Source organism: Xiphias gladius, chromosome 22, assembly GCF_016859285.1.
Source record: "Xiphias gladius isolate SHS-SW01 ecotype Sanya breed wild chromosome 22, ASM1685928v1, whole genome shotgun sequence".
In the NCBI taxonomy this organism is placed as follows: domain Eukaryota; kingdom Metazoa; phylum Chordata; class Actinopteri; order Istiophoriformes; family Xiphiidae; genus Xiphias; species Xiphias gladius.
The window spans coordinates 14,830,043-14,846,467 of record NC_053421.1 but is presented as its reverse complement, the minus strand read 5'-3'; the positions used below and the strand labels follow the sequence as shown (position 1 = coordinate 14,846,467).

The 16,425-nt window shown below is 40.7% G+C and overlaps 2 protein-coding genes across 13 annotated transcripts in view; both read right to left on the bottom strand.

The window, feature by feature from the left end:
• LOC120783904 overlaps window positions 1-9,118 on the bottom strand; it is a 22,355-nt gene extending 13,237 nt beyond the window's left edge. For 9 of the 12 annotated variants that reach the window (XM_040117291.1, XM_040117283.1, XM_040117286.1 and 6 more), the window contains exons 1-16: window positions 8,338-8,499; window positions 8,091-8,195; window positions 7,846-7,964; window positions 6,824-7,042; window positions 6,530-6,617; window positions 5,989-6,141; window positions 5,206-5,303; window positions 4,599-4,771; window positions 4,392-4,508; window positions 3,374-3,631; window positions 2,976-3,107; window positions 1,951-2,823; window positions 1,084-1,311; window positions 775-999; window positions 466-690; window positions 98-331 (exon numbers count right to left, since the gene is read on the bottom strand). In XM_040117291.1, the coding sequence (XP_039973225.1) occupies window positions 98-331; window positions 466-690; window positions 775-999; window positions 1,084-1,311; window positions 1,951-2,823; window positions 2,976-3,107; window positions 3,374-3,631; window positions 4,392-4,508; window positions 4,599-4,771; window positions 5,206-5,303; window positions 5,989-6,141; window positions 6,530-6,617; window positions 6,824-7,042; window positions 7,846-7,964; window positions 8,091-8,195; window positions 8,338-8,391 (3,301 nt within the window). In that variant the 5' untranslated portion in view covers window positions 8,392-8,499. Of the gene's footprint in view, window positions 1-97; window positions 332-465; window positions 691-774; window positions 1,000-1,083; window positions 1,312-1,950; window positions 2,824-2,975; window positions 3,108-3,373; window positions 3,632-4,391; window positions 4,509-4,598; window positions 4,772-5,205; window positions 5,304-5,988; window positions 6,142-6,529; window positions 6,618-6,823; window positions 7,043-7,845; window positions 7,965-8,090; window positions 8,196-8,337; window positions 8,632-8,917 lie in introns of those variants that run through there. The other 3 variants (XM_040117288.1, XM_040117295.1, XM_040117290.1) reach the window with 2 other exon arrangements.
• LOC120783969 (nucleolar protein 58-like) lies at window positions 8,726-16,425 on the bottom strand. The gene is made up of 3 exons (XM_040117376.1): window positions 16,325-16,425; window positions 9,563-10,146; window positions 8,726-8,731 (listed from the first exon to the last, which is right to left on the bottom strand). The coding sequence occupies exons 1-3, from the start codon at window positions 16,377-16,379 to the stop codon at window positions 8,726-8,728; spliced, it is 645 nt and encodes a 214-aa protein (XP_039973310.1). The 5' UTR covers window positions 16,380-16,425.

The window sequence follows — 16,425 nt, the reverse complement described above, 5'->3', positions numbered from 1 at the left end:
TTAGCAATGTAACAAGCTTTAGCCAAAAAGGTGCCAAAAAAGAATGCAAGTCTTTATGGAGAGACTGCGGAGGATCATAAGAGAAAGTTGGCCATACCTGGTGGCACAAATGATGGTTCTCTAATGGTAACATCCAGCAGCATAAACCAGTCATCTTCTATCTCTTTCAGAGCCTGTGGCAGTGCTTCTACTTGCTTTTCACTCAGCTCTTGTTTTATTTCTGCGTCTTCTACTACAACTTCCACCCTTTCTTCCCTCTGCTCAATGGTTGCTACTTCAGTCAGAGAGACATGTTCTTCTGGTGATACTTGAACACGCTCCACAACAGCAACTGCGACGAAGGAGATAAAAATCCTCACACTACGGACAGTATGCTCTTATTTAAGAATAAGAATATTTCAAAAGGTCAGGATGATTGCTTGCTTTAATAAAGCTGTGGAGCAGTGTGGGTGATTTTAGCAATACCTGGTGGTACATATGATGTCTCTTTTGGAACAACAGCCAGCAACACAAACCAGTCATCATCTCTCTCTATCCCTGGCTGTTGTGGGATTTCTTGTAGATGTCTTGGTGCCTTTTCTATTATCTTTCTCTCTTCAACAACTACTTCTCTGATCTCCTCATCTGCCGCGGTTCCAACCACTGAGACAAAGCTTTCTGCCTCCATCTGGTCTCGTCCCTTCCAGATAACTGATATGAATAGAAACAGTTTTAACAAAAGTAGCAAGCACAATACAAGGCATTATATAAGGTGCAGGGGGATTTTGGCAGTACCTGGTGGTACATAAGGTGTTTCTTTTGGAATAAGATCCAGCAGCACAAACCAGTCATCATCTCTCTCTATCCCTGGCTGTTGTGGGATTTCTTGTAGATGTCTTGGTGCCTTTTCTAATATCTTTCTCTCTTCAACAACTACTTCTCTGATCTCCTCATCTGCCGCAGTTCCAACCACTGAGACAAAACTTTCTGCCTCCATCTGGTCTCGCCCCTTCCAGATAACTAATATGAATAGAAACAGTTTTAACAAAAGTAGCAAGCACAATACAAGGCATTATATAAGGTGCAGGGGGATTTTGGCAGTACCTGGTGGTACATAAGGTGTTTCTTTGGGAATAAGATCCAGCAGCACAAACCACTCATCTCTTTCGCTGATGGTCTGTAGTGGTGGGATCTCTGGTCCATGCAATACTTCCTCTTGTCTTATTTTACTCTCTTCTACTATAATCTCTGTTTTCTTTTCAATTGTTACAATTTCAGTCTTTGAGATGAAATACTCGCCTTTCTCCACTTGAGCATGTTCCACAGTGGAAACTAATGATGAGAGTAAAGACAAACAATCTTTGAATGTGGGAGCAAACATGCAGCGATTAAAAACTTCCAAGAAACAATTTCCAAGGTATAGATATTATTAAGACTGCAAATCCACAGTCAAGCATCTCAAATACTTCATTGTAGCAGCTATTAGAAGTAAAATTCAAAGAAAAGAAGAAAAACTAGTTGGTTAATGTTTGTTTTGTTTGTTGTTTTTCATTCTCATGACTGAAAAACAATGCTTTAAATTGTCCTGCATACATGCACCATTAAGACATCTATGTCAACCAAATTTTTAATGTTACTTTTGCTGGCATTACTTTCACTACACTGGCTCCACCTAAATATAACCCAGAACTTTACAGAGCACAGACTGCCCTTTCATAAATGTCACATTTTATTTATAAGCAAATGGGAAGGGCAATCAAATCAAGCTAGAAACCAGCCTGTTAATTTCCCCTTTAAGTTCAAATTTCTATTGAATCTAAAGTGGGTTTTTTGGCCTCAACTTACTTTGATAATTTAAGTGTGACTATTCAACGGTTAATGTAAACAGCAAAAAGGTGAAATTGTTGTGATATTAAAATATTGTAGAGATTAGTAGAGGTCTAAAGCTGTTTGCACAATGACATACTGTACCTGGTGGTTTGAAAACAGCTTTGTATGGAGGGCGGTCAAAAAGTATGAACCAGACATCCTTATCTTCCACCTGAGATTGATCCTCAGCCTGAAGCGTCTTTGCAACCTCTCTCTCAGTTCTCTCCTCCAGCAATTCTGTCTCACGCCATATCTGTCGTTTTTCTAACCTCTCCTCTGTTATTACACCAGCCTTTATCTGCATGTCTTCTATATCTTCTTGTTGTTGCCCTCTCTCATCTATAATAGTCACTCTCTTCTTAGTCCTATGCTCCACCTTCTGATATGTCACTATTGAAGTGGTGCCAATGACATCTAGAGAGCCAGACTTCTCCTTCACCTCGTCGTGCCATTCCTTTTCTATCTGGCGTAGCTTCTCTCTCAAACTATCATCAAACAGACTCTCATCTGTCACCTCTTTTTCACTCTCTTCCTTCACCTTGACCTCTTCGACCTCTTCCTCTTCCGACAACAAGCCTTTTAAAAACACCTGTTTTATCTCCTCTTCCAGTTCATCCACTTCATTATCCTCTTTGGTCTCTATCTTCCCCACAGATTTCTTCACCACTCTTACTGTTACATCTTCCACTTGTATTAGTTTTTCTTTTTCCAAATCTGCTTCTTCTTCTCTCAACTTCTCTACCTCCTCCTTCCCCAATTCTTCCTCTATTACTTCTTGAATTCTCTCCGCCATCTCATCCATTTCTTGGAGCCTTTCCTCCAAATCCCTCACTTTCCTCAGCCTCCTTTCCAAAACATCTACCTCTATCAGCTTGTCTACCAAGGTCACAGTGTCCTGAAGCCTCCCTATGACCTCCTCACTGGTCACTTCCTGCTCATCCTTCTCCTGGAGCTGGAACTGGGGTAGGGGAGAGACTGGGAGGAGCAGAGGTGAGGGTAAAACTATGAATCATGAAACAAACTACATAATTTTTAATAATGCAGGCTGTTGACATATTTGAACTAACTGCATTCAAATTCCATAAATGTTTCCACACTTCCACAGAGAGTCACACAAAGAAACTCACATGGTTTTTCAACACTCTCCAGTGAAGACAGGCTGAAGATTCGGTCAAAGTACAGGAACCAATCGTCTTGCTTTTTCAGTGAAGGTTGCAAGAGCCTGTCCATAGAGCTCATTTTTGTCAAGCTGAGCTTAGCTGACAAAATCAGAGAGGTAATACTCAGCACTTTCATACCAAATGAGAATACCCAGTCAAATCTCAAACTGCAAAAAAAGCAGAACCACGCTATGTGTGTGGTTTCTATGAAAGCCCTGGAGTAAAATGTAGCATACATATAGTGGCAGATCTGTTTTCTTTGACAATCCAACTCAGGGTGCAACAGTAATAGGGATTTTCAAAGTTAGTATTCCTAATAGCATACTGTTAAATTACAATTTGGCAGGTGTTACAAATGAAGATACCTGGCTGTTTCACAAAATCAAACGACGGGACAAATGGAAAAGGAGGATTATGATACAGCAGGGCAGACCACTCATCTTCTTTTCTCCTCTGCTGCTGCTCATCAGAAGCCAGCTCCTGCCACGGCGGACTCACTGACTGGGTGATGGTTTGAGAGCCAGTCTGCCCAGTTTCAGTGTCCTGCCAGGCTACTGTTACTGTCTGAACAGACTGCCCCTCCTCCCAGGACTGAATGGAAGTCTGCTTAGACTCCCCTCTGGCTGTAAAGAAAAGACGAGGCGATGGCAGTTATGTAATGTTTTGCTGGAGAGATGACGGCCACTGTGAACGCTTCACAGTGCTTCAAGCATGTTTTTGACCAAGCCAGATGCCAAAGCATTTGTACCAGACTACTGACTAAGGTTAGTACAAAGCTGAATGAAAGATGCCTCTCACTCCTCAGAACAAGAATAGATAAAAAGGGAAAAGTCGGCCGTAAACTTCCAGCAATATCCTGTTTTAATGACTGCCACTGGAGTAGTAATAAGTGAGTCAGTCAGTTAAGATGTTGAAAATAAAGATATAAGCTACAAGCAAATGAAAGTCGTCGTTGTGCAACACACATCAAGCAGCAACTTCTGAAAATGGCAAAAAAAAAAAAAAAAAGGGGGAAAAAAAGAAGAAAGCGGAACAGTAGCCTCAAGACCAGAAATTTCCTGTCTGTAGTTAAGCCTGTGAGGAAACTCCTCATTTTTTCTTTCAGAGTTCACAGTGACCAAAGCTGCCCTGGGATCATGCCAGGGAAAGTACAAGGTAGGTGTCATTATTGGCATGTCAGAATAGGTCACCTTCCTCACAACTTAACCATCTGTGCCAAAGCTGAAAGGCAATATCTTCAAAGGTTTTATGGGCATGAAAGCAAATGATCCAGAAAGGATGAGCAAGTTAAATGATGCCATAAGCCTGTTTGTGAGCAAGAATAAAATAAATGCTGCAAATATGCCAAAATGCGCTGGTGCACTTCCATACAATTCCTGGTACCTGGGAATTCAGGAGAAGGCTGAGGTTTTTCAGATGCCAGCATCAAAGACCAGTCATCAGCCTCAGACTTGGTTGATACTGAGAGTTGTTGCAGAAACTGGAGAGTGTCATCTCCAGCTGCAAGAGTGAAACAAGTCAGAAAGTAGCTTTATTTTGAGCTACTTGTGATACAATGATACCAACTGTGGTTCACACACTTACACATACCTCCATCTAAGTTACGGGACAGCCTCTTGCTTGCAGAGCGTGTGAAGCGAGGGGCCGGGCGGTCGATCATTGAGCTCGCCTGGCGGGTCTGGGCCTGAGTACGCCCGCTGTACCGGAACTTTGAGCCCAAAACAAGGAAGCGACGTGATGAGGGAGGCTCCACTGTTGAAACCCTGAGGGACAGATACAGGAATTTAATTTTCATCCATCCAATATTCAATCAATTTGACAATTTCATCAAAGTGACGGGCCCACGCTCCAGGGGTTCAAATATAAATGTTATAGTATCGTAATATATAGTATATATAGTATGTTATAATTGTTATTTTACATTCCCTACAAATTGGCATTATTATGTAAAAAGGTTAGAAACAAGTTTGACCTTTATCTTATTGTTAAGAGAAAACATTTGATGTTTAATTCTAAGGTCAGGACCATGGGCATTTAGCTTTTCCTCTGTGGTTAAACTGCCACGGAGCCAATATAGGGATTAAGCTAAAGAGACCAGTTAGCCAATTATCTAGGGGATAGGCAGAACCTGAGAATGACCTCTGTTGCAAGGTAGGTAAGTGTCATTCAGAGTAAGACGAGAACGACCTGTTGTTACCTGAAGAAGGTATGGTGTTCAACACAAACTTTCCACAGCTTCTTTGAGGCTTTGTAGTTGGGCAGCTTGAAGCCAATTGTGCTTTCATACTGCTCTTGCTGTGGGTGAAAAAACAAATATAAATTCAAAATTGAATATAATGATTTTAAGTTGAAAAAATTACTCTGCCTTGCAGCTCTAAACATGACCTATATCTCAGAGCTTGGTTGACTGAACAAACTGTAAATCCTGTCAATTCTGAAAGACAAGACAATAAAATATTCAAAAAATTTTTTTTATGAACCTATAAACATGCAACTTTACAGAACTGTCTAGTTTCAAAACTTGAACTGCAGTTTGTATTATCTATTGTTTGAATTCATGTAATTCGAAATGATCAACCCAGTTGTAAAATCAAGTTAAAAGTATCTGTGCAGCCAAAAATTATAGACCATGTACCCATGGTCTTCGCAGGCCCACAACCGTTCCCAAACAGTTCAGAATAATCTGAAATACAACAATGGGATTATAATCTAACAACAACTTTATAAATCTAAAACTAATGTAGTAAATACAATATACGTATATAAAATAGGTCCAAGGAATGGCTCCAGTGAAATAAGTGCTTGAGTAAATCCAACAGTTAATCTACAGGTAATTAGTAGAAGTAAATCCTTCACACTACTCCACGGCGGGGTAAAATAGATGGGAGAAAATACTGGTAAACAGGAGATGGAGATGGGATGAGCTAGAAAGGCAGGAAATCTACAAAAAACAGAATGGAAAAAGTAAATTCAGATTTACCTCTGATGGCCGGATCTTGATAAAGAAGCTGCTGCGTTTGTAAGAGATCTTGAGCACTTTGGGCCAAGGGAAACGGTTGATCCTAAGCTTATCCTTGTAAACCATCAGACCACTGGAGCAAACCCCCAGTGTAATGTCGACACCATCCAGATCCTGCATGCACAAAAACAGGAGGAAGCAGTTATGATATTGTATCACCGCACACCATAACCCTGCACTTCCAGTAAGCAGTCACTGGGGGGCAGACTTTATCTCACTATGAGGGCATGGAGTTTGAGGTCATGGAGTTTGAAATGTTATTAATCTCTCATTTTTTTCTGAAAGGGGTCCCACATCAATTTTGTAATTAAAATCGGCATGCTTCTGATGTAATACAAGCCTGCCACTGCAACATAATGACACACATTTTAAAAATGAAAGGAAGGAATTTAAGAATTTCCATGAAAAACCTGCACCACCAGTTAACCCACAAAGTATCAATCTAAGTGGGTAACACAATTTTTTAAAACAAACAAACAAACAAACAGAAAAAACACCCTACCTTGGCTTGGTGCAGGTCAACTCCATACATGGCGAGTTTCTTGGCATTTTCCAGAAACAACATGTCTGCTTGGGCTGGACTCATTGACCTGGAAGCACACAGATGAGAAGAATCTTTTGGATATCTTCTATTGTCAGTATCATTTGTAGGACTCTGAAAATGCAGAGGCCCTGCACAGTTGCTGTCTGTTGAATTGTGCCTATTTAAACTTGATGAAACTTGATGAAAGTTTTGTGTTACCTAAAGACTGCCATTGCTATTTTGCTCCAATCAATGCCCATCCCGTTTGATTACCTGTATGTGCGATGCAGCTCCATTACTTTGTCCTCCAGCTCTTTGCTCTGTCCGGGGGCCAGACTCAGATCCTTAACGTAGTCGGGTCCATGGAGTTCTGGGTCATACTCCCCAAGCTCTGATTGGGCCGTGTAGGAGCCCAGCAGGGATAGTGTGACAAAGGAACAGGGAAGAGCACCACGCATAATGTCCTTCCTTAGCTGGAGACATAGAAAGTATCTGGAGAAGATGTGAAAGAAAAAATAAACTTTATTCTCCATTTCATGAATGATAATACAACATTTCACTGTAGGGACGAAATTATTTGGAAATACACGCTTTCTTGAGAGTTGAAAGGCTGAGACCGCTCTCATTTCTGCACACCAAATATGAAGCTACAGCCAATAGGCAGCTAGCTTAGCTCAGCATACAGAGTGAGAGCTGGGGGAATCAGCTATTCTGGCTCTGTCCGAAGTTTTTAAAAAAAATCTGCCTACCAGCACCATTAATTAAAGCTGACTAATTACCATTATATCTCATTTTTTCAAAGCTTTCTGTTGATCCGTACAAAATTTGTACAAAAAAATTTGAAAAGTAAAACTGACAACTTGTGGTTTCACGGGGTCACATGCTGGTACTATTTCTTGGTGAACAACGGTCGGAGGCGGTGACTTCCTGACGTTTGCCATCGCTGTGAGGTGGCCAGCCAAGATATCGTTACAGCACACAATTCCCCATGAGTCCTCAATCTGTTGTTTTAAACTTTCCAGTTTTGTAATGGATTTAACAAACAATACAGCATTTTAATTATTGACCTGTAGAGGTCGATTTATTTATTTAACCTTTTAACTTTTGACCACTTCCACTTCCCCCTGCTTTCGGTCTTTATGCTAAGCTAAGCTACCCGGCTGCTGGCTCAAGCTTTATATTTAAGAAGCAGACATGAGAGTGGTATCAATCTTTTCATCTGACTCTCAGCGAAGAAGGGAATCAGCAAATTTTCCAAAATGTCAAAGCATTCCTTTAACTCTGGAGACATTCACCTGGTGAGGTCTTCAGTGAGCTGTGCTGGATCAGGAGGGTAGAACTTCACATTGAATGTAAACTCATAGACAGCACCAGAAACCTGTTTCCGGATCTCTTTTGTGGGTTCCAACCATTTCTGTGTAAAATATAAGGAAAAAATTACCAACTGTTCGCAGCCAATTTCTTGTCAGCGTCATGTAAAATATCTGGTTAGGCTTTTGCAGTGTAAAATAAAGCTACAGGAGGAGAGAAAACATCCTACCTTGCTGTTTGGGGTTTCCCAGTTACCTAGGCCAAAGTAATCTTTCTCCAGCAGGTTGACGTGGTCACACACCTTTGTCAAAAGTTCCTGGCCTTTAGCATGTTTCTAAATGGTGAAGAGAGACACAGACAGACAGACAGTGGGATAGAGATATTTTTAAGTCTTCTGAAAAAAATTGATGCTTAACTGGAGTGACAGCTATTACACAAACACAAGAGAACATACTGTAATTTGGGAGGTCTCTTACATCAAGTTCACACTCAAACTGAGCGTCATCCAGTAAGGTGACTTTGCATTGCATGGTTTTCTGACGTTTGGAGCCTTTAGCCTCTTCTGTCTTCTTCTCTGTCTTCTTTTCTTTTACAGGCTTCTCCTCCTTCTTCTTCTTCACCTCCTCCTTTACCTTTCCCTCTCCTTTGACTTCCTTCTCCTGTTCTGCTGATTCTTCCTCCTTTTTCTCTGTGTCCTCCTCCTTTACTTCTTCCCCTACTTCAGGCTCCTTTTTTATTGCAGTTTCTTCCTTGTGTTTCTCTGGAGCTGGCTGGTAGAGTCAACACAAGACATATGCAAAGTATGTCAAATACAGATGAAAAGAATGTGAGACTGTACTTCTGGAAATGATGACAGCACTATAATTAAAACTACAGATGTCACGAGTAAACAGCAAAAAAAATGCTGTTGATACTAGCTCTAGTCCAATGCCTCATGGATCATTTTTTAGACCAAGCTTTTAGCTCAACCCAGCATAGTTACTTTTGCTTAGCAAGCTGCGCACATCATTAAATATTCATTCAGTGAAGGGTAATATTTGTTAAAGTCATCCTCACCTGCGTCTCTGCGCTGCTTATCGAGTGCTGATCAGGAGCCTGTTCAGTGTCTGGCTCAGTTTTAAGCTCAGGCTCTGGAGCAGCAATTGGTGCTTTCACCTGCTCCTCACTTGGCCCTTTCACCTCCTTTACCTCCTTCTTTCCTTTGTTCTTCCCCTTCTCTTTTTTCTTCCCTTTTTCCTCTTCCTTCTTCTGCTTTTCCTCTGTCTTTTCCTCCTCTTTTACCTTCTCCTCTTCTTTTGGTTTCTCCTCTTCTTTCTTTTTGGCCTTTTCCTCCTCTTTCTTTTTAGCCTTTTCGGCTTCTCTAGCTTTTTCTTCTTCTTTCTTTTTTGCTTTCTCTTCTTCTCTCTTCTTTACCCTTTCTTCTTCTTCTGATTTTCTCTTTGCTTTTTCCTCCTCCTTCTTCTTTACCTTTTCCTCTCTCTCTTTTTTCTTTGCCACCTTCTTGTCAACTTTTTCCTCCTCTTTCTTTCCAACCTCTGCCCCTTTTTCCTTATCTTCAGCAGTCTCTTTCTTTTCTTCTTCTTCTTTAGTCTCCAATTTTTCCTCCCTCCTTTCTACAGCATGCTGTGTGTTTTCTTCCTCCTTTTGCTCTTCTTTCTTTTTCACCTTTTCCTCTTCCCTTTTCCCCTCGTCTTTTTTCACTTTCTCTTCATCCTTTTCCTCTACTTTCTTTTTGGCTTCTTTCTTTTTCTTTTTACTGCCCTTCTTCTCAACTTTTTCTTCCTCTTTATTTTTATCCTCTTTTTGTTCTACTTTTTCCTCTTTCTTTGTCACTTCTTTCACCTCTGATTTTTTCTCCTCTGCTTTAGCCTCCTCCTCTTCGCTTTTCACCTCTTCCACCTTCTCCTCTTCTGCCTTGTCAGCTTTTTCCTCTTTGTCTGCCTTTTCCTCCCTGGCTTTCTCTGCCTCAAACCCCTCTCCCTCGGAGCACTGTGAGCGGCGTTTGAGGAAAGATGAGAAGAGGCGAGACAGGCCTTTGCCAGCAGAGGTTCGGGTACGAGGCTTCAGCTGCTCCTCCTCAGGGGAGGTAGCTATGTCAGCAGGCCCAGGCTCAGAGGCCTGCTCCTGGGCCTTCTTGCCTGACTGCTCCCCCTCCGGCTCAGACGCTGCTGCCTCTGGCTTCTGTTTGTTCTCTGGTTCGGGTTCAGGCTCGGCACCGCTGGCCTTCTGCTTGCCCTCAGTGTCTGCTTCGCTCACCGCACTTGCCTCTGTTGTCATGGTAGCCACTGGGAAGGAGGGAGTCAGAGATGGAGAAAGGTCACGTTGCTGAACAGAGTGTGACATTGCACAGCACAGCTATACTTGGAACACAACAAACAAGATTAGGAGCACTCGACTATTAGCCTGTGTGTAGGAAACATTACATTTCACTTTGCTGTGAATTTCAAGCAGATGTAATGCATGGACTCTACTATTCTGATGATTACAATTATTTATCATCACCAAATCCCCAATGTTGGTCCTATAATATTATATAACCTGTTTTTTCCATTTCACTATCATTCCATATCATTGTGTAAGTGAATATTTTTTATTTTGTTACTGTTAGTCAGACAAAACCAGCAGTTTGAGGACTTTGGGAAGTCTGAGAAATTGTGATAGGCATTTTTTTAGACTATAGAGATCAAAACAATTAATCTATGAATTTAGAAATAATCAGATTAATCAATACTGAAAATAAGTTAACTATAGCTCTACAGACAACAAAACAAAAAACAAGAATTGAAAACACGTTGTGTTAAATCCCAAGTCATAAAAAAATAGGTCTGAATTTGTTTTGATCATTTTTCTCAATACATGGCAATGATGCAATAGAAAATATTATCTTTTATCATGCAAATAGAGTAATCTGCACTAATCCTTCATTATTCTCTCATAATATTTTATAGTTTTAGCTGATGCTCTAATCAAGAGCAATTTACCATAAGCAATTTGTACAATAAGTAATTTACATGGCTGCTTAAATGTATTGTTAGCTGCCTGCTCTGAGCATAACTGAGACTCATTCCATAAAACATGAAGCCAACTGGCACCAACAGATTATATTCTAACTCAAACACACATACTTACTCGAACATACACAAACATCACTTCATCACACAATAGCCCTCCTTGTTGAAGAGCCTCTGCGTCTACATGGAGTTCTTGGGGCAAGCTCACAACACTGCCTCTAACAGACTCATTAAATCTCACTGACACAAAGGAGGCATTTTGCTCTGGAGTCGCCTATTAGCACCGCCTGGATCATCCTCCCCAAGCATGCCTTGCTCCTCATCTCGCACACGCCCATCCTGCTCAGGTCATCTAAGGCATCTACATACACACAGAACTAGGACAGGGTGATAGGATGATTTACAGCACGAGATGATATAAAATGTGTCAACTCTCAGCGATTTCTTAGTACTGTTTAGAGTGAGGTAGCTATTTCATTAATATTTCTGGGTGGATTACGCCATTATGGGCGGTGCTGCAACCCACAGAGTGTGACAATTTTATTGCAGTTTAGGAATTTATATAATTTTTGCATAGATTTGATGAAGAATCATAATTTTTCATGTATTTAATTTGTTGAATTATTCAAAATTCAAAAAATTCCTTTCCCGGTTATTTTATCCATAAACAGTTTTTTAATTGATTTTCCAGACGATTTACAATATCTACAATTACAAATTAGAGCCAGACTGATAAATAATCTAGGCGAATATATACCATTAACTCACATAAAGCAATATTGGCATATACGTCGACCAATCAGCAACAAGATTTTGCAGCACAGAAATGCTGCTTTTTATTTACATGTTGTTCATGTTGGATTTAAAAACAAATTTTACAAATCCTTATTGAAAATTTTTGTTAGAATTAAAATTAAAATCAACCAATATATCTGCTTTTTTTTTTTAACTTTCACATATCAGTATCTGCCTCAAAAAAAAGAAAAAAAAAGAAAAACAGCAAGGATCGTGCTATGTTACATATACTGTGAAAAACGAATTTATCCATATCATCTACTTCTACACAGAACATTTACTAGAGCTGGCAGCAAACGTTTTATTCCCTGTGCTATTAAATCTGCCTGTACAGCTGTTGGATTTCAACAAGACTGCTATCAATATATAGCGTGCAACCATACTTGTCTAAATTACTTATTATCTTGTGATGTGACATGAATTCACAGTACAAGGGCCTTTGAGTTTAATGAACAAGACTTTGATTCCAAGGTATGGCAGCTATGGAAACTTCTAACCCGCTGATTAAATCACACACCTGACTGAAATACGCTGCAGGTATTATGCAATCTCTCTCACACACACAGACACACGCACACACAGACACAGACACACACACACACACACACACACAGACACACCTCCTTAGCGAGATATATCTTTTGGAGTGGTTAACATCCCAATTAATTCTTAACTTCAATGAGTAAGACCTGCATCCTCTCTGGACTAGGCCCTGTCTAACTGGTGACTAATGTGGCTGTGTTTGTCTCTTCCATATGTAGTTCAAGTACCACCCTGCCTTGTATGGAGTGGGGGAGGGGAAGTGCTAGACAGGCAGGCAGGCCAATCTTCCAGATGTACAGGGCCGCCCAAAAGGGTGCAGCCTGGCCCTCTATACCATACACTTCTCAGTGGCACTAAAGGACAGCAGGAGAGGAGGAGGGGGTACGCACACAGACCAAATCCTCTTTAGCCCTCCCATTGTTTGTGTCCAGTGACCAATAACTGTGCTGCACACTATTACTAATCCTGCCTACCCTTCCCCCAACAAGACCCCCCATAGGCCTATTCCCTAGGTCACCACGTACACATATGCACACACCGGTATGCATCAGTGCTCACCGGCTCCCCTGGGTCTTTTAATGCTCTGTCATCTCAATTCTGACTGTCAGGAAACAGACATGCTCCTAATGGACCAGCTGAGCTTGTGTCTGCTGCCTCCTCCATTTTGTGTTGACTACCTAACATCTCTGCTATCAGCCAGCTGAGCAGTACTAACCTGCATCATGACTGATTGAGACAGCGGCAGCCACACCACAGGATCTCTCTATATAGAATCAATCTCTCATAATACGAAACGTCTTTTTCTTTTCTTTCGTGGAGGTAATTAGATGAAATATTGTTGTACTGTAAAAAAAGCTGCCCTCAATACTACATAATTAGTGTCTCTAATGAGCTAAATTATAGATGAGGTAGGCCACCCCTCTAGCAAGAGTGAGCTCGCAAAGAGCTGCTGGATCAGGTGCTAACGCCAGGGCTTGAATTGAAACGGGATCTGATTTAAAGTTTAAATGACTTTTGATTGAATTTAATGTTCCCACAGGAAGATGATTTGAAATTTGAAGAGCTGTTATTTAACTCAGTGAATTTCATTTAAGGGAAGAGAGAATGAGACCACATTACAATTGACTTTAGGCGATTAAATGACTTGCATTTTGAGGGACGTGTAATATTTTATATGCATAAATTTAAGGAACGCTAACAGTATGACCTGCAATTTATCAATAGTTCTCATTAAAATTGTGCAAAAAAGTTTGAATTGATGCTAACCCAATGCATTAACTGCTACTAACAACAAAATTCACTCTAATTCCCCAATAAAGTTTAAAAAGACATTTTTAGGAATTTATCTAGATACCAAAGGCTTCACATTATTTGCCAGTTATGCTGCAGATGCTGCTGTTTGTGTGTTAGTGTGTTTATATGGGTGTGATGAGAGGAGATGAGAAAGCTGAATGGGAAGAGCTTGCAGTGGAGGAAGAGGAGCAAGTATAGTATATAAATAGCTACATGTACTCAGGATGCAGGGAATCATTAGTTAGCCTTTACAGACAAGCTCATATCTATTTCTGTTCACAGTGTACTGCACACAACACGCATATGCACATGTGCATACATGTGTGCAAAGCCAGAAACACACATAGTATTAAATTTACAACCTAGTTTTTAAGATAGCAGAGGAAGATGTCATTTGTTTTGCGTAAATTCACTGCCCCTTCCCCATCAATATTGACCGCTGAGTGACAAGCAACACAAGTTTCAAAAGAACTACCTTGCAGAATAATAGGACATAAAGAAAGCATGTTTCCTGGGTACTGAGAGAAGGCTTAAGGAATTAGAAGGAGTTTAGAGTTAATCAGCCCCCAAGTGACCAAATAAGATTAGCTCCATCTATCTACCTGCCCACAGCATCTCTCTCTTTGTCCCCCTCCACGCTGGTTCTCTGTCTCACTCCCTGTCTCTCAGTCTGCCTCTCTGGGTGTGTGCGCGCATCTGTGTGTGTGTGTGTGTGTGTGTGTGTGTGTGTGTGTGTGTGGGAGAGGGAGAAGAGCTGGCATAAGTACAGTGGCGATCAGCTGTGCTGATTCGTGGTTTTATGTGGGGCCCCGCCTACCTGGCTGAAAATCAACAGAAATGAACTAAAGGCCACGATATCAGTCCTCTGGCCACATGGTGGCTCCTATTAACCTCTCTAAGCAAACAGAAACACATGCCAACATACACGCTAACATGTGCCTGGCTAAATTGTTTATATGTTCAGTTAACGCACAGAAGCCTGCCCAGCAACATTGGGAACATACACAAAATGGGCCGGCACTGGAGTCTTTATAGTGTATACATTTACTTTATTTTACTAAAATAATTCTGCGTGTTTTCAGGATTACTGAGAGACATATGGAACTTTGAATGAAACATTGCAATCGGGGCTTATGTGACACCATCTCTCATGTGTGAAGTGGGGGATACGCAACCAAAAGGTATTAGGCTACAAAAAGGTTTATCTGAGTCTAGTTCTCTGTGTAAACCTATACCAAACCCAGTTCTGAACTAATCAATACACACAGATGGTCTGTGAGTGTGATGCTGTAACATGAACCAACATGGGAAAAGAATGAAGTAGCTTGATCGATTTACTGTGGTCACCCTGAAAGCAATTCGGAATCCATTTCCAACATCACCTCAGACAAAAGCCATTGAAGGAGTAGTATATCTGCACATCATTGCACATTAAAATAGAAGTGTTGTTTTTTTTATGTGGGATATGCACAAATCCAGACCTCTGTCTGATGTATGGTATTGTAGAATTCATTAGTTAAAGAAACTAAAGGGAGAACTGTATTGTTACTTAATTTACTATACTGAAATAAAATTATTCTGCAATTGGATCTAAGAATTGTTTGTGTATTGATGAAGTTTGATTTTCTACATAGTCTTAAAGTGAGTCAAATCCCCAGTCTCCCTCATTCATGAGGAAAACAGCATAAGAATCTGTTGAAGAGTCTGTTGCCTATTTAGTAATGCTCACACAACAGAGTAGTAGTCTAACTGCACGAATGCATCATAACTCCCAAAAGAGGATTAACACCAGCAAGCTCTTCTGGGACCTTGGTGACCTCACTCTCACACAGCAGCGCCAAAAACATCCTTAAGCATCCCTTCAGCAGCTCTGTGTTCACAACACCGCTAATTTCACAGTACAGGATACCCCAAGCACCCAGGTCTAATCGCTGTCATTTTTTAACCTCTGTGTTTACTTCTGTTCTGTTCAGCTCATGCAAGCACTTGCAAGTCCAACTGCATTAATGCTGCCTCTGTCTCTCTCTCATCCCTCCTACGTCATATCTGCAGCGCTTCATAAAAGATTATCTGACTATATATATATCCATCAGTATCATCAATGGAGATGAGGCTTATTGGATGAGTTTCTCTGGAGTGCGTTGTGGGTAGTACAGGCATGTGCACACACAAGAACAGACACACAATCACATACGTCGCCCTCCAGCAAAGATAGATATTTTGAACCTACACGCTCCTCCTGAGGTAAAAGCAAGTCATTTCAAGCAGAAAACGAAATCCAACAGCAAAAAATAGCAACAAACATCTGAACATCTCAGCACACACATTCGTGGAAAAAGCTGTAACACACCTTAAGGGGAAGCATTTGCGACCAATAACATGCTGACGCAAGGAGACACATATGCATCATCTGGAACAATAACTATTTAACGTGTGTGATTTTAACAACCATGTCATCTCCTGTCGGCTCATAATGTCAATTTAGGATTTTTTTTTTTCTGTTATGGATCACACATGCCTTACTACTGTACCTATTATTAGATAAGAAGCATTGAAGCTGAAAATAAAACATTTTTTCCCATATAGTCGTCATTCATCATCATTTACCAAATTGTATTAGGCATTGCCTAATACTACTACTACTACTACTACTACTACTACTACTACTACTACTAATAATAATAATAATAATAATAATAATAATAATATCGCGTAGTGCGTGTAGTCGCGATACAAAAACAATTCCGTAAAAGTGAGTTTTCCTAATTTGTGCAAACTGTGCGCCCTCTCTTGCCTATTCATTCTCACAAAAACAACTCACTCGCACGATGAAAACACATCGCTGCCTCCGCGAAAACGGACCACTTTTGATTCATGGGGATGTTGATTAGGCTGTTTTAAACGGGGAAATAATATAGGCTA

Coding starts and splice junctions, on each gene's coding strand:
- LOC120783969 (XM_040117376.1), bottom strand. CDS start 16,379: ATGAATCAAAAGTGGTCCGTTTTCGCGGAGGCAGCGATGTGTTTTCAT. Junction 10,147..16,324: donor GATGTGTTTTCATCGTGCGA/GTGAGTTGTTTT, acceptor CCTCCTTCCCAG/TGGCTACCATGACAACAGAG.